Here is a 20,594-nt window from a genome sequence, read left to right on the forward strand (position 1 = left end):
AGGGCTTGGGGCAGTCCTCTCACAGGAGGTGGATGGGGAGGAACACCCTATTGTTTACCTCAGTCGGAAGCTGTTCCCCAGAGAACGGAACTACTCTGTTGTGGAGAAAGAGGCCCTAGCAGTTAAGTGGATGGTCGATGCCCTCCGCTACTACCTCCTCCGGGCTCCCTTTATACTGGTTACAGACTGTGCACCCCTGAAGTGGCTGAATAAAATGAAGGACACAAATGCCAGGCTTATGCAGTGGTATCTAGCTGTGCAGCCCTATGCCTTCATGATTCGCCATCGGGCGGGAAGGGACAACCCCAATGTGGACTTTCTATCCCGCCTCGGGAAGGGTGAGGACGCCGGCTTCGATGGTCGGGAGCTGGATTTGAGCGGTGGAGTATGTAGGGAGTCAGGGTGGCTTCCCTCTGAACTAGAGGGTAAAGAGCGACCCTGAGTGGGCGGGGCAAGACCAAGCTTACTCCAACCCCCAGAAGGGGAGGGGTGGAACAGGAAGTACAAAGGCCCTTAGCCCAGTCAGGGCAGCACCAGGGAGGGAGACAGAGACAGACTGCTGGCTGTTCCCTTCAGACCTTGCTGCCGAGCCAGGGGAGGCCCTGGACCAGGAGAAACCTGACCTGGAGGAAGGACTGGGGCTACCAGGACTGCCAGCTGCCGAGTACCCAGAGGAACTAGAGGAGCCAAGCAGTAACCCAGGCCAGCGTGAGCCTGACGTGGAGGGGGAGCTGGAGCTGCCAGCAGCTGAATACCCGGACGAGCTGGAGAGGCCAGAGGGACCCGCTCGAGAGACCAGGTAGGAAGTAGACCAGGGGCAGAACTGCACAGTGCGGTGGGTCTGTTTGGTCAGCGTGTTGCAGATGGCTCCTCGCTGACCCAGTGGCGGGACCCTGGGCTGGAACACAGTGGAGTTGGGTGGGCCTGAGTTTTCCTACCCTGACCAACTCGCCTTGGGTAGCAGAATCCCGACAACGCCACTGACTCTTGCCAGCACTCCCCTGCCTAAGGGGTGCGCTACAGACTCTTGCCAGTGCTCCCCCTGCCTGAGGGGCACGCCACTGACTCTGGCTGGTGCACATCCCTCTGTTAATTCCCTAGTGACAGAAAAGTGTGACCAAGGCGTGCCAGTGCGGCAGTAGCTCCCCATCGCCCCCCAGCGGCTTGGTGGACCAATTGAAACCTGTCACAATGTGCTCTCACCATGTCCTTATGCTGTGAGACAATATTACGACTGTCTTCCACATCAAGAAGGAGGAAGGAGCAGGATCCATCTCCCTGTGTGCAGAAACGGTCAGCTTGTGGAACTGGTGCATCAGCAACCAAATCTCCCCATCAGCAGCCTACCTTCCCGGAAATCAAAATATGCTCACAGATTCCCTCAGCAGAAATTTTGCAGTTGACCACAAGTGGGAACCTCATGACTCAGTACTATGCAGTATCTTTGATCTATGGGGAATCCCAACCAGGGATCTGTTCATCTTCATAACAAATAGCAAATGCATCACATACTGCTCAAGAGCCTTGGTTGCCACTTCCAAGGTGACGTTCTACTTCTCCCTTAGTCAGATCACCTGAACTACACATTTCCTCTGCTACTGCGCCTGCCACAACTTCTACACAAAGTCCGGCAGGACAGGGCTCGGATTAACCTGATCACCCTACTGGCCCAGACAGTTTTGCTTCCCAGATCTCCAGCGCTTGTCATCCACAGTTCTGATCATTCTCCCAGCGTTTCCCAAGCTCCCGACCCAGCAGAATGGCAAGATCAAGCACCCCAGTCTGCATTTGCTTCACATCAAGGCTTGGTTTTTGGATGAGCATTGACCTTAAAATGCTCATGTTCTGCAGCCATATGAGACATACTTTTAATAGTAGGAAGGATTCTACTAGACGAGGTTACCTGGCTAAGTGGAGTTGTTTTTCTTCTGGGGCACAGAAAAAGCAGAAATCCCTCTCATTTTAGATTATATCCTTTCTCTAAAGGCCTGTCCAGCTGGCAGAGATTAGTGTGTACCATCCTTCTTCTCAGGGTTACTCGGTCTTCACTCACCTACTGACCACCAGAGTTTGGAAGGGCCTGATCAGAACCTTTCCGCCTATTCATAAGCCTGCACCTCTATGCGGTTTGCATCTTGCTCTCTCAGCACTCACATGGCCACCCTTTGAAACCCTAGCTTCCTGCTCCGTATCCCTTCTCTCTGTGAAGGTCGCATTCCTTGTACCCATCACCTAAGCCAGAAGGGCTGGCGAGCTTGGAGTAATGATGTTGGATCTTCCTTACATTGTATTCCATAACAGTAAGGTTTTGTTACATTTACACTCCAAACTCACCCCCACAGTTGTTTCAGAATTTCACTTGAACCAGTTGATCCACTTACCTGTGTTCTTCCATAAACCACATACTTCCTCAGAGGATCAGAGACTCCACATCCTTGATGTCCAACAGGCCCTGGCGGTCTTTAATTTGTAATGAAAGAGGTGCCAGAGCTCAAGCAATTTTTTACATTCATAACTGATGCAGCAAGCCTAGAGGTGGGGTTCTATAAACTGCCAAGCTTAGAGGTGCCAGTGTTAACCCTGGCAAAAATTAAGCACTGGGCCTTGCTTGGCTTTTTACCTATACAGAACAAGACCAATCAGGAACTGCCCGAGACTATTTGTCACTATAACAGAAAGACTCGGGACAAGCAGTCTCCACCCAGAGGAGCGCCAAATGGCTCTCTGGCTGCATTCTACTTTATTCTCAACTATTGAACCTTCCCTTCCATCCCATGAGGTAACACCTCGTTCCACGGGAGCGCAAGCAGGGACCATGGTGTCACTTCAGGAGGTATCCTGCTTGATATCTGCAAAGTAGACATGTAGGGCTCCACTCATGCCTTTGCGAGACATTGTGGCCTAGTCCAGGACTCCTCTGCTAATGCCTTCTTTGGAACAGCTGTCCTTCTCTCAGCCCTACCGTCTTCATGCTCACACCCTCCTCCTACTTAAGTCACCTACAGAGGAATACAATAGGGACCATCACTCGAAGAAGTTGTTACTTACTTACCTGTAAAAACAGTAGATTCTTCAAGATGTGTGGTCCCTATCTTTATTCTACTACCTGCCCTCCTTCCCCATTGGTTTGAATCTCTGATTCATGGTGGAGAAGGAACTGGAGAGATGGTCAGTCTGCTCTGCCCTTTATCCCCTTGGTTGGAGGCACAGAGATGAGCCAGGGTGCTCGTTGGACCAAAAACACAATACTTCCAAATTCTCCAGTTCTGTGCACATAGTGTGCATGGATAACCCATAGTGGAATACAAATAGGGGCCACGCATCTCAAAGAAAGTACAGTTACAGGTAAATAACCTCCTCTTCTTTTTTTTTTTGTTTGGAAAATGTGCTCACTACAACTGAATGCAGTGGGTCAGCTGAAAGAAAAGAGGTTACTGCTTCTTTAAGGGCCCCCTCTGCAATTGGGATGGGGTGGAAATGTACCTGGACAGAGCTGGGAGGAACCGGGAGAGGCAGGACCAGATCAGGGACACTGCCCCTCCAGGTACCTGAGGGAGTTAGGGGTATTTATACCCGAGGCAATTCCAGAGAAGCCTGCTCACGCTCTCTCTCTCTCTCTCCCCCCCTTCCTCCCCAAACATGAGCTAGCAACACCTCTGGGACTAGAGTAGGACCACATTTTTCATGATCTGCTGAGGATGTTATGCTAGTAGCCATTTTGCTTTCAGGTCTGGGAAGGAACTTTTCCCACACTGCCAAATTTGCTGAGACGGGATAGTTTTATTATTATCTTTTTGTCTTTCCCACAGTAGGTCAGGGACCCAGTAGGGTAAGGAGTTTCAGACAACGTGTTGCCACTTACTCAGTAACGTGTGGCAGGTGTCCAGTGCAAGTACTTAGTAGAGAGGGGATGTAGTTCTCTGATGAAGTAGATTTAATGGAAAGCATCCTCTGAGGAAGCTAGGAAAGGGAGGGTTAGGTTTCCTAAAGTCTGGTACAGTGAGAAGACAACCCTCTTGCTTTTTCCAACCCTCCGTTAAACCTCATATGAGGGGTGGGTGCTGAGGTCTCAGCAACAAGCTGGCTGGGACCAAATTGGGAAAGGGGAGGTCAGATGGCAGCCTCCTAAGTAGGTGGAAACAATTAAGGAAATAATGGTAACCTTCACTGTACAATTTATTGCCAGGTATTCCCAGATATGTTAAGTGAATAACATTGCGGCTTAATTAAACCATATCCGTTGCCTCTTGTCTGTCTTCCAGCATGGTCAGGACAATGACAATGCATCAAAATCAACACATTCCTGTGGAATAAGACAGTTTTCTGAAGGAAACTTGCCTAGTTTTCTGCCAGCTCGCTTGGCAGCCTGCCTGGAGGGCTGCAGTAGAGCTGGGGTTCCCAGGGCTTCCAGTGTTTCGACCCACAGGGAGTCAGGAGCCTGGAAACTATGACAGACCCACTTCCCAAGCTCCTCCAGCTCCCAGGCTTCTATCTCCTCAGCAGCCACCATATGAGTTGCCATGGAGCTGGGATTCTCAGGGCTTCTGGAGCACTGACTCCTTTATTTTTTGAGAAATGTGAAATTTTCCATGAGTGGGAAATTCCCGTCCCCATGCAGCACTAGTATTATTGACCTCTCAAACTGGAAAATTCCTTGTAAAAGAGTTTCTGTAGAGGCAAGTGTCACTGGGAAATTTCTTTGATTTAGAAAACAATCAAACAGAAAAATGTTTTGATTCAGAAAGTAAAAGCCACATCATAGACCCTTTTGACAGGTTAAGTGAGGGGGTAGAAAAACAATAATTCTCCCACCCAGCCTTTGATGACGAGAAATAAGTTGAGAAATATCCATGTCCTTCTAGTCTTAGAAAATGCCTGCCTTATACAAAATTCCTGTCAATTAATTATCCAAATGTTGTAGAGCAGCAGCAGACAGGTTTCAGAGTAGCAGCCGTGTTAGTCTGTATTCGCAAAAAGAAAAGGAGTACTTGTGGCACCTTAGAGACTAACCAATTTATTTGAGCATAAGCTTAATCCGATGACGTGAGCTGTAGCTCACGAGAGCTTATGCTCAAATAAATTGGTTAGTCTCTAAGGTGCCACAAGTACTCCTTTTCTTTTTCCAAATGTTGTAGAATGTTTTTTGCTAGTAGAACTAAGTAGCAAAAAATATTTCAACAATGAAAGTTTGAGCAGAACTGAGCTCTGATTAGTTTATTTACTGGCATGTATTTCCATAAGCTATAAAAGTTTTGAACACAATAGTAGCAATATTTTATTGATTTTATAGAATTTACTGGATGCACTTCAGCTGGGTACGGATGAAACCAAAAAACTGCTTGCAGAAAACAGTAGAAAAATGACAGTCTTGAGAGTGAACGAACGGTCACTGACAAGGCAGTATACAACTTTACTTGAAATGGAGCGGCACCTTAGAAAAGAAAACGAGAAACAAAAGGCTGAACTAACAGCAGTGGAAACTGCAGTTGGAGAAAAGATTGGACACTTGCAGCGATTCAAGGTATGGCTTGTGTGGTATACCTTTTGTCTTAAAATTTCATTCATTTTGCATTGTACGGCATTCTGAAAGGTGAACACCAAGTTGGAAACATTTGTGAATTTTATTTATTTATTTAAGTTAAAATTGGCATTTTGGAGTCTCCTATTGCTAGTTTGATTGGAAAAAAGACATGATTGTGATTTTGGAAGAATAGAAGCACAATATCAGAGATTATTAAAGAGATTACACCTTTCCATAATACTGGTTGACCAGTCAGAAGAACTTTGCTATTTAGATGTTAAATATTTTAACATGTAAATAGCATGTTAATATGTATACAAGAAGATCTGTAATACAGCTTTCTCAGTATTCAAATTGGTATCAAAAAGGAAAACAGGTTTACAATGTCTAACATTGAATATCCTGCTCTGTTTCAGCCTGTGTTACTGTTCAGGCTCAGAAGTGCTTATTTCAGCTAATTATTTTAATTTTAAATACAATTTAAACATCATAAACTGTAAGAAGTGATTCTCAGTATTAAATCTTTAAAGATATGTTTGAGAGTACCAAAAATGATAAACTGGAGCTGACAAATGCAACTGAACCAGGAATAAGCAATCATGTGGTTATAAGAAAAATAAACACAGCACTGGGTATTGATATGTTACACCAACAGGTGATATATAAAATTAAGAATCAATGCTGGGATTTTAAAAAGGGAGAGATATAACATAACCCCTGTTCTGTCAGACATAGTATTCAGCATCCTAGGCAAACTGCTAGATTTGCAATGGCATAACTGATATTGTTATAGTTCCATATTTAATTTATGTCTGTTCTCTGTGAGACAGTTTTCTGTTCTCTTTCGTTACAATAAATTGTTACTGAATTATTTTGAAATTTATCTCTTAAATAGAAAAAAAAGGGTGGGGACAGACCAGGTTCTAAAAGTAATAGTGAAATAATTGTCCTTACAAAACTATTTTTATATTAGTATTGGATGTATTTGGAAAAGAAGCAAGCATTGCTTTAGCTCTGTGTGTGTGTGTGTGTGTGTGTAAGTGTTTTAGGAGAATGGTAGCAATTTAAAAGCTTCAAGTATACAGTAAACCAATATAATATAATTATTTTCATAGGAACTGGCAAGCTTTAAGATTGCAGCTCTGCAAAAAGCTTTGGATGACAGTGTGCCTCTGTCTGAGCTAGAACTGTCTAATAAGCAGTATAATGAGTTAACTGTTAAATACAGGGATATGCTACAAAACGATAACTTGCTTGTCCAGAGAACAACTAACTTGGAGCACATGGAGGTAATGTTACTTGATACTCTTGACCCTTATGGAAATAACTGCATTTTGTTATGTTGAAGAAAGATATAAATATATAGGGCCAGATTGTCCCCCTTAGGTCCACTTAGGGTATGTCTGCAACTGCACCGCTGTAGCGCTTTTGTGTAGACACTCATTACAGCAATGGGAGGGGTTTTTCTGTTGCTGTAGTAAATCCACCTCCCCAGAATTCTTCCTTCAACCTAACACTGTCTAAATCGGGGCTTAGGTCAGCATAGCTACGTCACTAAGAGGTGTGGATTTTTCGTGCCCCTGAGAGATATAGCTATGCTGATGTAAGTTGCCACTGTAGACCTGCCCTAAGAAGAGGAGGGCACTGTAGCAGCTGTAACACCATGCCTTCTTCCCTTATCTCACTCCTATGGAAGTCCCATTGCTGGAGCTCCTCACAGTAAGAGATTCATATACATGGAAATATGTAATACAGCTTTTCTCAGTATTCAAATTGGTATCCAAGAAGAAAACAGGTTTATAATATTTGACATTGAATCTCCTGCTCTGTTACAGCCTGTGTCACTGTTCAAGCTCAGAAGTGCTGATTTCAGCTAACAATTTTAATTTTAAGTACACTTTAAACTTCATAAACTGTAAGAAGTGATTCTCAGCATTAAACCTTTAAAAATTGGAAGGAATTTAGTTATGCATTTTTATAAGATATGTTTGTGAGTACCAAAAATGATAAACTGGAGGTGACAAATGAAACTGCAACAGCAATAAGCAATCATGTGGCTATGAGAAAAGTATATGAGCTGGAGGGAGTGAAGTAAAAGAGCTGTCATACTCTGCTTAAGCACCAAAGTGATAAGCAATTTTAGAAAGACCTGAGAGAGACAGTGAGTGAGTGAGTTAGGGCAGCGGTGGCCAGTCTGTGGCTCCGGAGCCACATGCTGCTCTTCAGAAGTTAATAGGCGGCTCCTTGTACAGGCACCGACTCCGGGGCTGGAGCTACAGGTACCAACTTCCCAATGTGCCAGGGGGTGCTCACCGCTCAACCCCTGGCTCTGCCACAGCCCCTGCCCCACTCCACTTCTTCCTGTGCCCTCCCCTGAGCCTGCCATGCCCTCACTCTTCTCCCTCCCTCCCCAGAGCCTCCTGCACACTACAAAGCAGCTGATCGGGAGGTGCAGGGAGCGGGGGGAGTCGCTGATTGGCGGGGCTGCCGATGGGTAGGAGGCACTGGGAGCGGGGTCGGGGAGCTGATGGGGGACTGATGATGTATTACTGTGGCTCTCTGGCAATGTACATTGGTAAATTCTGGCTCCTTCTCAGGCTCAGGTTGGCCACCCCTGGTTCAGGGACTCAGAGCAAAATCTAGGCAGGAAAGCAAGAAATTGTAAAGGTTTCCTTTCTGTAATTGTTACTGAGCAATCAAAGGGAACTCAGCCACTGTCTGTCTTGTTGGTAAAGAGATGACTTTAATAGGTATAGTCCCTGTTTTTCAAATGAAGCTCCTGGTGTCTTTCAAACTTTTTTTTTTGAAAAACACCTGAAATGTCCTGTTTTTTCATTTTACCAATCAAAACATTTGGGTTTTTAGTAACTGTAAATTGTTTTAAATCATGCTGGTATACAAAATATAACTAAATCTTTGTTTACCAGGAACGCTCCAGTGGTAATATAGTTTAGTGTGATCAGTAGTGTTTGGGGACATGAGAAAAGTGGAATGTGTATAGGCAACCAAAGCTATGCTTTTTCCCAAAGGATGTTAATGACTCTTATCCAATGTTTCATGATAAATTCAAACACTGAGTTATTGGAAACAATCTCCTCCTGCTCCATGGAACAAGAACAACAACACATGCCTGAATCAGAAGCTGGCAGTAATGATACCAGCATATATATTTTTCAAATGTACTTTTGAGAAATAGCCATTCAAAACGATAACGCTGTAAAAATGTTACAGCAAAAATGACCTACGTTTTGATTTAGAAAATATGGTCACAGTGGGATATAGAGATCAATGAAACTGCCCCTATTCCTGCAGTGGGGGCTCTCTTCAAAAATCCATGCTCTCTCCTTCCATTTAATCCCACCAGAGGGGCTAGTTCAAGGAGATCCTCATGAGGTAAAACTCTTTGTAATGACCCTGTCCACAGATTTTTCTGAGGGTGATGACAATTTAGCCCACAAGTGCTAGGTAGCCAGTTACTCCAGACATTGTTTTCAAGCTGTTGAATGTATAATTGGTAACTGCCAAATGTGTGTTTCCCTAAGATATGTTGGGGGTTTTTTTACTGAGAGAAAAGTTTACTTATTTTGCTTATCCCAGTAATTTGAAAGGTCTGAAACTAAGAAGCAGTTCTCAGCATGAACAGATTGTGTGAAATGTGTTTGAAAACTAAGCCAATTAAAATAAGAGTATTTTAAAACAAAACAGTTGACAATCCTTTCCTCCTTTTTTGTTTCTTTTGGAATTAATTATGAACATTTAAAGCAACATAAAGATCCTATTTGTTGTACTGGTTTAAAGTATTCGTTTCAGCCATCATTTGGTCTGGGGGAGAGGGAACATTTTAAAATACCAATAAAGGGTTTTGGTTTTGGTTTTTAAGTCTTGGGTATCGTGTACCTAGTATTCTATAACAAAAAAGGTTAATCTTTGAGTTTAACGTTTTATTGATAAAAATGCATGGTAAATAGAAGCATACAACATATACGGGCCAAAGACAAACATTTTGATTATTGTATAAGAACTGGATACCATAGGCTGTTCTATTATGGGTTAATAGTTTATGCCAAACCATAATATTTTAACCATCAACCACATTACTCTTGTATTGCTCTTTTATTTTGTCTCTGCCATATAGAGTGAGAATACATCCTTGAAGGAACAGATAAATTCATTAAATAAAGAACTTGAAATCACAAAAGAAAAACTTCACACTGTAGAACAAGCTTGGGACCAAACAACTAAGTTGGGCAAGTATAAAAGCTATTTCATATCAGTAAAAACATACAGTATGTCCTTTGAAAAACTAATTTTTTATAAAGGTTGAAAACAAAATACCTTTAGGAAACTTTCTATTAAATTATAATGTATTTCCCTCATTTCCTCTTCATTCAGAGGTTAAGAAAATTTTAATGCAAAAACCTTACTCAGGTTTAGGATATTTTAGTCTTTTAGAGAACCTCTTGGTTGGTGTTTACCAAATAGAAAAGACTTTTACTGTTTAGTTAGGTTAGCTATACTATTATTTTGTTAAAGCTTGAAACCCAGAAAACATTTTTAACAATGCTTTTTTTCACTGCCTTGTTGGCAAATGGACTTGGTGAGGTGGCCAGTTCTGGCTTTTCTTCCCCTTTGATAGTATGCTTCCAGGGCAGATACATTCTGACCCAGCAGCTGCTGAACCACCTGGTTCTCTCACAGTGGAATTGCTGGCCTTCAGTGGTGTCAACAGCTTTCAGTCACCCTCCCTTCAAGTGGGATTAAGGATTGGGACTTTTTAGGTGACCTCTGTTGAATCTGATTCAGAGGCCCTGGGTCCTGATTGGAACATCAGTCAAGTAACCAGACAAGTGGTTTGCGGGACAGTGGTTTCTTCTGCCTGGATTTATAAATTACAACATTCTACTTTCATGTTCTCAATAACTGTAACATTGTGTGAGTCAAACTTACTTCCCAGATTTCTCTCTTATGTACTCATCTTTTCTACCCTTGTTTGTTCACTTAGCGTTTTGTTCATTTTCTGCCAGTTATTTGCTAGTTGAGTAACTAAAAATGATGCATCCGATGAAGTGAGCTGTAGCTCACGAAAGCTTATGCTCAAATAAATTGGTTAGTCTCTAAGGTGCCACAAGTACTCCTTTTCTTTTTGCGAATACAGACTAACACGGCTGTTACTCTGAAACCTGTAAAAATGAGAGGTTACATTGAAAATGATTATACAGTCTAATTGATGATGGTTGCTGTTGTGACTGTTATGTTAATTACAAAGTGAAATCCCATGCTTTCATATGGATGTAATTCATAATGTGTAAAAATGCTGAAAATGGCTGAGAACTTAAAAATTGGACAGTAGCAGACAGCAAATCCCAGTGATGATTGAACCTGTGGTACGCCTACACCTTGAATACTGCGTAAAGTTCCGGTCACCCTATATCAAAAAAGATATATTAGAATTGGAAAAGGTACAGAGAAGGGCAACAAAATGACTCAGGGTATGGAACAGCTTCCAGATGAGGAGAAATTAAAAAGAATGGGACTGGTCATCTTGGAAAAGAGATGACTAAAGGGGAATATGACAGAGGTCTATAAAATCATGAATGGTGTGGAGAAAGTAAATAAGGAAGTGTCATTTACACCTTCACATAACACAAGAAACACAGGTTACCCAATGAAATTAATAGACAGCAATTTAAAATAAACAAAAGGAAGTACTTCTTCACACATGTAGAACTCGTTGCCAGGGGATGTTGTGAAGGCCAAAAGTATAATTGGGTTCAGTAAAGAATTAGAAAAGTTCCTGAAGGATAGGTCCATCAATGGCTATTAGGCAAGATGGTTAGGGATGCAATCCTGTGATCTGGGTGTCCCTAGCCTCTGACTGTCAGAAGTTGGGACCTGATGGGTCTCTCAATAATTACCCTGTTCTATTCATTCCCTCTGAGGCACCTGGCATTGGCAGCTGTTGGAAGACAGGATACTGGGCTAGATGGACCATTGGTCTGACCCAGTATGGCTATTTTTAGATTCTTTTGTTCTAGTCTAAACAAAAAGAGCTCTCAACCATGCTTGTAGCTCTTTCCATCATTTTACACGGACTCAACGAATATTCTAGACTTCAGAGTGACACAGACTGTGTGATAATCCTGGAATCTTCTTACATAGCTAATGTTTTCTTAAAAATGGATAAGATTTTTTTAGATTTCTGATGTGTGATGAGGGAGGACTAGTTAAATGCCTAGCTCTTCCAATTCCAAAAATTGTTTAGGTGTTCTGGTTCCTTATAGAGATAAATCAAAAGTACCTGTGCTACTTTAAGAAGTTGCATTGTTGTTTTTCTAATTTGAAAACCTTGTTAAGCCTAATTAAAATATTATTGAACATAGGGGGTGACAATGCCATGGACAAGGCCACAAAAGCAATTACCAACAGTGAGATTGTTTCTATTTCTAAGAAAATCACTGTGCTGGAAATGAAGGAACTAAATGAAAGACAGAGAGCTGAACACTCGCAACGAATGTATGAACACTTAAGAAATACTTTAAAGCAAGTGGAAGAACGTAACTTTGAACTGGAAACAAAGTTTGCTGAGGTATAAAGAGATGTAATTATATAATTTGTCAATTACATCCTAGAAATGCACTTTGAGCTTTTTGTGTGTTGCTCTGTTAGATACCTACCTTTGGTGCCATTTTTGATAGATAGGTTTACTTACCGAAATGTAGCTGCTTGTGAATAGATTTTTGCTTGAAGAGATATATTTAATATGTAATATATTAATTTGTCAGTAATTTATTTCTGAACTTAGTTATTCACTATAAAATTAATGCTGGTATACTATGACTCGCACAGAGTGGGTATATTGCAAAACCTTGTTAGTTCCTTGGCAACCAGATTTTTGCAAAGATTACAGTTCTTGATCTTTCTGTTCCCAAGTTCTAACTGATTATAAACTGGTTTCTGCTATTTTTTCCATGATCATCAGTGACTGTCATGGTCTTGCATACATTTCGGACCTTGTTGGCTTTTGCATCCTCCTCCACCCTTTCTTCCCCACAAAATAATGCTATCTTGACTCTCTCACAAGCCTTCTGTGTCCTTTTCTACGTTGTGTCTTATGCTTGAAATGTTGTCTGCAGGGCTGTCTGCTGTGCTGCTTCAGGCCCTGCAGAAATCTGTCTTGGCCCAAAGCTTATTTGATTTCCAAAAGTGACTAGTGACCTTGGGTGCTTCAATTTTTGGTGCCCAATTTGAGACTTCTTCAAGGGGCCTGATTTTCAGAAAACCTTGAGCACTAACTCTCCTAAGTTCTGGCCCTTTTGAGAAGGGGGGTTCCAAAGAGGATGGAGCTCGGCTGTTCTCAGTGGTGGCAGATGACAGAACAAGGAGCAATGGTCTCAAGTTGCAGTGCGGGAGGTCTAGGTTGGATATTAGAAAAAAATACTTCACTAGGAGGGTGGTGAAGCTCTGGAATGGGTTACCTAGGGAGGTGGTGGAATCTCCATCCTTAGAGGTTTTTAAGGCCTGGCTTGACAAAGCCCTGGCTGAGATGATTTAGTTGGGGTTGGTCCTGCTTTGAGCAGAGGGTTGGACTAGAGTATCTCCTGAGGTCTCTTCCAACCCTATTATTTTATGATTTTATGTCTCGAATTGAGCGACAAAAATGACTAGTCACATTATTAATAATAGTCACATTATTGTGAAAATGCTGGCTAGTAATGGTAATATAAATACACTGCTCAGTGAGTCTTATTATTTGTAGTACCAGCCCCTTTGTCCTAGGGATTGTGCAAACATATAACAAAGCTAATCCCTGTCTTGAAGAGTTTATAGTCCAAGTATTGTTCCATTTTTCTACCCCATTTTATAGTTAGTTTTTTGCTTTCACTGTTTCAAGAAATTGAAAATATTGTTTTTCATTTAGAATACTTTGTTGTATGGATGCCTACAGAGCTACTCTGACGTGCATGTAATGTTGTAAGGAAGAAGTTGGATGTTTCAGAGTAGAACAAAAGAAAACCAAAGGAAGAAACTGAGAGGAAACAGTTTCACTAAATACAACTTCACAACATTTTGTGCTGACTAAAAATATATTGTATGCCTATTCCAAATACGTTTAGCAAATATACTGGTTTTTTTTTTAGCTTACTAAAATCAACCTCGAGGCACAAAAGGTGGAACAGACATTAAGAGATGAACTGACAAACAGTGTGAGTAAAGCAATAAGTGGTGCGGATAGACGAAAAATCATGGAGCTAGAGAAGAGTGAAATGGAGCTGAAGATTGAGGTATCAAAGTAAGTGCAGAAGTACCAAATTTAGTATTACAGTATGTTTGGAAGTATTCCATAATTTGACTTATACAGATATATGTTACTTCTACATTAACAGTAAAACAATTTTCATCTGTCTTTATATATTCTATACCTGGAATTTCAGATGAAGCATTACATAAAGGATCTGATTTAGAAGAACACTGATTCTGATGGCACTTAAGCAAATGCTTATGTGCTGTCCTGAATAGGTATGAATGTGAGCAGGTGCTCAAATGCTTTCGTGCATAAGGTTCTTAATTAGATACAACTTTTTGTGTTTATTAAAATATTTCAAAAAATTAGCAAAACGATATTTTGTTCCATTTGTTGAATCCTTATCAAGTGTATAGAAAACTGGTGAAAATACTGCGGGAAAACAAAAATATTAATTTTTGGAAGATCCATTGATATTTCATTGAGAAATTTTTTTAAAAAGTATTTTGAAAGAATCCTGCTTATACAAAGTATTTAAAATATCATTACCTAAGTGTTGTTATATTTGCCCCAAAACAAGATCTTTGAATTGATCTTCTCCCATATGTGCCCTTCTGAAAGTTGTCATCTGACATAACAAATAGCTTTTTTTCATAAGAATGTCTGCAGTAGAAAATAGCAGAGGAAGTGACATGAAAACAAATATGATATACTCTGTAAAATAAATAGTTTCTAAATAAATTTTTCTTACATAATATTAGGTTTTTGTTTTTGCAGGAAAAGAAAATTATTGGTTTTGTTGTGGAAGATACACTTAAGACTTTCGTGTAGCAAAATCTCCAAAAGTTAAAAGCAAATCTGCAATGCCATATAATTGCAGAGATTATAAAGATGCTACAAGATATTTATAGTTCATCTTTCTGACTTCACAAGATTATGAATTGAAATACTAACCTTTGTGGCCTAGAAATATAAATGTGACTGTGAACAGTGGTCTCTCTGTGTAAACTGTCTATACCCCGTCCAGTACACCTCTCTACTGGGCTTTTTTTTTTTTTTTCTGTTCTGTATAGAGCAACTATAAACTTTTGTAAAGACATTTTTAATAAGATGCTTGTAACGGGTCTGCTCCTGTACTCCTGAAGTCAATTGGGATGTTTGCCATTGACGTAAATAGTGAAACTGAAGAATCAGATCAATAAACCTCTTATTTCCAAAATAGGCATGAGAAGAGATTAGCAGGAGCTTTAATAACGGGGACAGTATCCAAATTACTGATCCATACTTGTATATGAGAGGGGAAAAGATCTGGAAATGCTGAAAAATATGTTAACTTTAAATCTCCTAATATGAGAGAGAGATGCCTTTAACACCTCTCTTCAGGATCTTTTGTGTAGTAGAGCTTAACATTTTATTGGTAAAGGAACTTGGACACCATTTTAGCTTGAAGGATTATTTAATATTTTAAATTGGGATAGTATTCTTGTTTCCCTCCACTAGGTTAAGGGAGCTTTCTGATATTGCCAAAATGCAAGTTGCAGCTCTGGAGGCACGGCAGCAATCCAGAGAGAAGGAAGTGGAATCCCTTCGAATGCAAGTTTTAGACTATCAGGTATGGTCAGTACTTCCTTGCTTTGTTAAGACTTTTTATAGTTAACTGATGTGTTTTGGGAGGGAGGGTTAGGGATAGAATATTTTAATATTAGGTTATGAAAGTACTTGCATGATATTTTGGAGAAATATTATTTTTAAAATCTGTATTTGAAAAGACAATATTTTTTTTTATTATTATTATTATTTTGGCTATAGAAGTAATACTGAACAAAACATGAATTGATATGAGGCCAGATGCTGCTCCCATTTATGCCCAAAGGAGTTTTGCCATTAACTTCATTGGGAGTATGATAGGTGTTGTAATGTGGTAATAACTTACAGTTCATGTTGTTAGGGGGCTTATTCCTTCACCCACTTACTTCCCTGGTCCTTCTCGCATGAACAGAGAGCAACAATACCCGAAGTCCAAAGGTGCAAACAATTCGATGTTTATTGGGGTGAACTTCCAGCAAGCATGATTCCAGTTTCCTTCCTTAGTATCCTCCTTCCCAGCTCTGACACCACAGAGCCTTACACCTGTGTCCCTGTTCCCATTCCTACCCTTAGCCAAACATGATTCCAACTTCCTTACTCCCATTCCCTGTTCCCATTTCCCCCTTTAGCAAAACATGATTCCAATTTTCTTACCCCCATTCCCTGTTCCCATCTCCCTTACCCACATGCCCATGCCCACCCACCCCCACCCCCTTCCTCATTGACTACAGATTATATAGTAAAACTTGAGTTCTGCTTAGCTATACCTTAACCAATCATTTTCCTGAAATTTAACTAACCAATCCTAACATATTGTAACATGATTATGTAACCAATTATATCCCACCACCTTAATTAGTTTACACCCAGCAAAATTAATTATACAGCAGACAGAAACAATCACAGAACCAGACAGAGATTATACAGACAAACAATAGCAAAGTGGGAACTACAATGACAAGACAACACAGAAGTGAGGATTTCACATCCCAGCTATTGATAAGTGAGTTCTTGCCAGACAGGATGCTATCAAACTAAGTTTCCTTTTACATTTTCTAGGCACTTCCCTTTCTCTGGAGGTGATAGGAATACAATCCTATCCTGATAGTGCCTAACAGCCCAATAGCACCTTATTTCAATGTGACTAGTTTGGAATGTGAGGATGTGACTGTTCGCTTCCCAGCTTATGGCTGCCTCTGCTGCTTAGCCAAAGGCCTTAGCCTAAGAACAGGGCCTCAGACTGTCACAGTAAGAGAAGGCCCTTACACCGGCAGACAGTGATTTTGATTCTTTCTTTTATACCTCTATCACTAGCCACGTGATAAGAATACACCTAAATTCTTAGAGTACAGGCCTTTGCAGACAGGCCTGAATATCTATATCCTAACACATATAAATACGTTTAATTTTCAACAAATGATTTTATATTTTAAAAAATGTCTGTTATATATTTTGGTGCTTAGGCACAGTCAGATGAAAAGGCACTTATTGCAAAATTACACCAGCATATCGTAGCTCTTCAGATTAGTGAGACCACTGCTGTGGGCAAGCTAGAAGCACTTACAATGAAACTGCAAAAGATGGAGATTTATAATCTACGCCTAGAACAGAAGCTTGACGACAAAGAGCAGGGATTATACTACGCCCGACTAGAAGGGAGAAATAGAGCCAAACATCTACGCCAGACTGTGCAATCTCTGCGACGACAGTTTAGTGGTGCTCTGCCATTGACACAACAGGAGAAATTCTCTAAAACCATGATTCAGCTACAGAACGACAAACTAAAAGTCATGGAAGAAGTCCAGCATGCCCAGGAAGAGCGTCGAAACATAGAGAACAGAGCAATGGAGATGGAATTAAAAGTAAAAGGTTTAGAAGAGTTAATAGGCACATTGAAAGATACAAGAGGAGCCCAAAAGGTTTGACATTTTATAGCTTTTAGTAATCATTAATTTTACATATGTTTAATTTAAAACTTTAATCTACTGTATACTCAAAATTTCTGCTTTAATATGTGCCTTCATGATTTCAGAATATGCAGTATTGTAACATCAATTTGTTTTGTTCTTTAAAGAAAGGATAATGGCCAGCTTTACTACTTGATATATAAGACCCTGTCTACACTTACTGGTAGATTGGCAATGTTGCGATCGATGCAGCGGTGTCAATTTAGCAGGTCTGGGGAATACCTGCTAAATCGATTGCAGAGCACTCTCTGGTTGACTCCCGTACTCCATCTCTCCAAGAAGAGTAAGGGAAGTCAGTGGCAGAGCGTCTCCTGTAGACCCAACGTGGTGTAGACACCTCAGTAAGTTTACCTAAGCTACGTCGACCTCAGTTACGTTATTCTTGTAATTTAAGTAGCATAACTTGAGTCAACTTGACGTGGTAGTGTAGAGCAGCCCATAATCTAAGCAGAGTCAGACTTGGTTTTTCTTTTGATTGAAGGCCTCTAAAGCAAATTTAAATGCTGTAGGAAGTGGTATTAGAGATTCAATACAGTATGAAATAGTAAGCACTGTGCTACCCGCTTTTGGCACAAGTCCCAGCTACTTTTGGCCATTAAAAAGCCCATGTCACTTTTTTTTTTTTTTTTTTGGTAAGAGTAGGGATGTTAAGTCAGGCATCCTGGACAAATCGTTATTTGGGTAATTATATTTTTCCTTTTCTAGATAGTTACCTTTGAACTGAATAAGACAGTCTCATTTTCTGTCCTAACTATTGTATAGTATTGCATTCTCTATTTAAAGACATTTGTATTACAATGGTGGGTAAAGTGCCCTTGGTATATTTAGTTTTCAATCAGTCTGTAAAGTTTTTTGAGCATTTTGGGATCTATGTTGTTATACCAATAAAATAAAAACCAGCAGGATCTTGTTAAAGGGGATAAGACAAAATGTCACATTTATTGTGAATACAAAAAGAATCATAGTAGGCAGCCAGTTATAGCTGTTATATTTCATTCAGTTTCACATTCATTCACACGTTCGTTCATACACACACACAGGTTCTGCAGATGCTGTATAAAGAAAAGGAGTACTTGTGGCACCTTAGAGATTAACCAATTTATTTGAGCATGAGCTTTCGTGAGCTACAGCTCACTTCATCGAGTGAGCTGTAGCTCACGAAAGCTCATGCTCAAATAAATTGGTTAGTCTCTAAGGTGCCACAAGTACTCCTTTTCTTTTTGCGAATACAGACTAACACGGCTGTTACTCTGAAACCTGTCAAGATGCTGTATAGTTATCAGTCCTGAATGTAGCTTGAGTTCATGGCTTGGGTTCATAGCTTGTGGCGGCTAACTGGCCAGGAAAGCCAGGCACAAGGAAGAGCTGGGTCTCTGTTGGGCATGCACTGATGCCCTTCCATGTTGGCAGCAGAATGTTACCCTTCAAAGTCTTCCATCTCACCCATCCTTTTTGTAGGCTTTAGTTTAAATCCAGAGTCTATAGGTCTTGCTGTGTCACGCTGGCTCTGGGTTTGGCATCATTGATCACCCATCAATTGCAGACATGACTTTCAGCCTAGGACCTGGCTTTAATGTTTCTTCAATTGTACTTTTGTTCTTTTCTTTTGGGGGTGGGCTCCTCTTACTTTGTCAGGGCTGTTGTCTGCATCTTCGACCGTTGGGTGTTTACACTTTATTTCATCAGGACAGGCTGGGGCTGGAGGTTGATTCCATCATTCATACATACCTCATTCACACATCTAAACTAAACTAATAAGATTACAGCAGGGTTTTGCAAAAATGAAGGTTGCAGCAAGCTTTTACAAAATGAAGCGAGCATTTTAAAATGGAGTTTGGGACAAGTTAAAATGGAATTAGAGTTACAGTATGGACAAGTGTAAGGAATGGCAAACAGTGAACAGAAGTTACAATGTTGAAACAGTGTAAGTTTCAGCAATTTAAGCAGCAATTGGATTGACAGTGAAACTCAATTAGCCAGTTATTGGGGTAACTGGTTTTATAAATGAATGTTGTTTCATTCATAAACTTTGCTCATGAAGTTATATTAATAAAGTGAAAAATTAAAAACAATTTAATTGATCAGTTCTACAATGCCAAGTGATAGATATTGCTACTATTAGTATATATATATATAGTTGAATGTTATAGTTCGTTATATGCAACTTTTCTGGGTTGTTTTGCAAACTTAGTTTCACTTTGGAAAAGACATCCAAATTCCCTAAATGCTATTTTTATCTGATTAAGATGATATTGATAATGAACTGTACGAACTGTTGTTATTTATCAGGTAATTGAGTGGCGTATGAAAATGGAAGAACTTCGTCTCCAGGACCTTAAACTGAATCGAGAGTTAGTCAAACAAAAAGAAGAGATGAAATATTTGAATAATATCATTTCTGAATATGAGCGTACAATCAGCAGTCTGGAAGAAGAAATTGTACAGCAGAGCAAGGTATAAAATTCTACATGATGTAAAAATAACAATATATTTTCTGTTTTATTTAATGATTTTTAAAATTCTTTTGTTACATTTAAAAAACTCATAACTTACATGTACAAGATGTATGATACTTAAATGTCTGTTTTCCCAGGCTGTTACAGTTAAAGATGTATTGCCGTCACTGGCACATTGGAATTGCTTTCAAATTCTCTAAAGTAGGGGTGAAATCCTTGCCCTGTTGAAGTGAATATTAATGTTCTCATTGACATCAGCGGGTCAGGATTTCAATGTAGATCTCTTTAATCAAACTTTTTTTTATAGTTTTTTGAAGAGCGGCAGATGGCTTGGGATCAGAGAGAAGTAGAGTTAGAACGTCAACTAGACATATATGACTGTCAGCAAAATGAAATACTTAGTACTGCTCGAAAGGTACCTATACTGATTTATTTTAAATAAATTAATAAGTGTGCTGATAGACTTGTCAGAGAAATAATGTTCATATCTGTCTTTTCTGTGCAGCTTGAAGAGGCTACAGGTTCAGTTCCAGATCCTAGTTTGCCCCTTGCACAGCAGCTTGAGCTAGCTTTGAGGAAAATTAGGGAGCACGTTCGAACAATCCTAGAAACTCGGGCAACCTGCAACTTATTAGAAGAGGTAATTGGATGTATATACACTGTATTAATAAATTTGGTATGTAAATACATTGTGCTGTGAAAATTCCACACAGTGAAATACAAATTATAATTGTATTGGTGTGTAGTGTGTCTAATAATCCCAAGTAGGGAAAATAGAATACAAAGCCATTTTTTGATTTATAATTCGATTTAGACATATT

General features: G+C 40.2%; 1 protein-coding gene across 2 annotated transcripts in view; it reads left to right on the forward strand.

The window, feature by feature from the left end:
* Positions 1-20,594, forward strand: part of CEP290 (centrosomal protein 290) — a 121,891-nt gene that overhangs the window by 70,632 nt on the left and 30,665 nt on the right. For both annotated transcript variants that reach the window (XM_084640647.1, XM_084640648.1), the window contains 10 exons: positions 5,291-5,521; positions 6,637-6,810; positions 9,657-9,768; positions 11,902-12,107; positions 13,660-13,811; positions 15,264-15,375; positions 16,814-17,269; positions 19,607-19,771; positions 20,081-20,188; positions 20,279-20,413. In XM_084640647.1, the coding sequence (XP_084496773.1) occupies positions 5,291-5,521; positions 6,637-6,810; positions 9,657-9,768; positions 11,902-12,107; positions 13,660-13,811; positions 15,264-15,375; positions 16,814-17,269; positions 19,607-19,771; positions 20,081-20,188; positions 20,279-20,413 (1,851 nt within the window). The remainder of the gene's footprint in view (positions 1-5,290; positions 5,522-6,636; positions 6,811-9,656; positions 9,769-11,901; positions 12,108-13,659; positions 13,812-15,263; positions 15,376-16,813; positions 17,270-19,606; positions 19,772-20,080; positions 20,189-20,278; positions 20,414-20,594) is intronic.

This window comes from Lepidochelys olivacea (genome assembly GCF_965140295.1).
Source record: "Lepidochelys olivacea isolate rLepOli2 genome assembly, chromosome: 1".
NCBI classification, from domain to species: domain Eukaryota; kingdom Metazoa; phylum Chordata; order Testudines; family Cheloniidae; genus Lepidochelys; species Lepidochelys olivacea.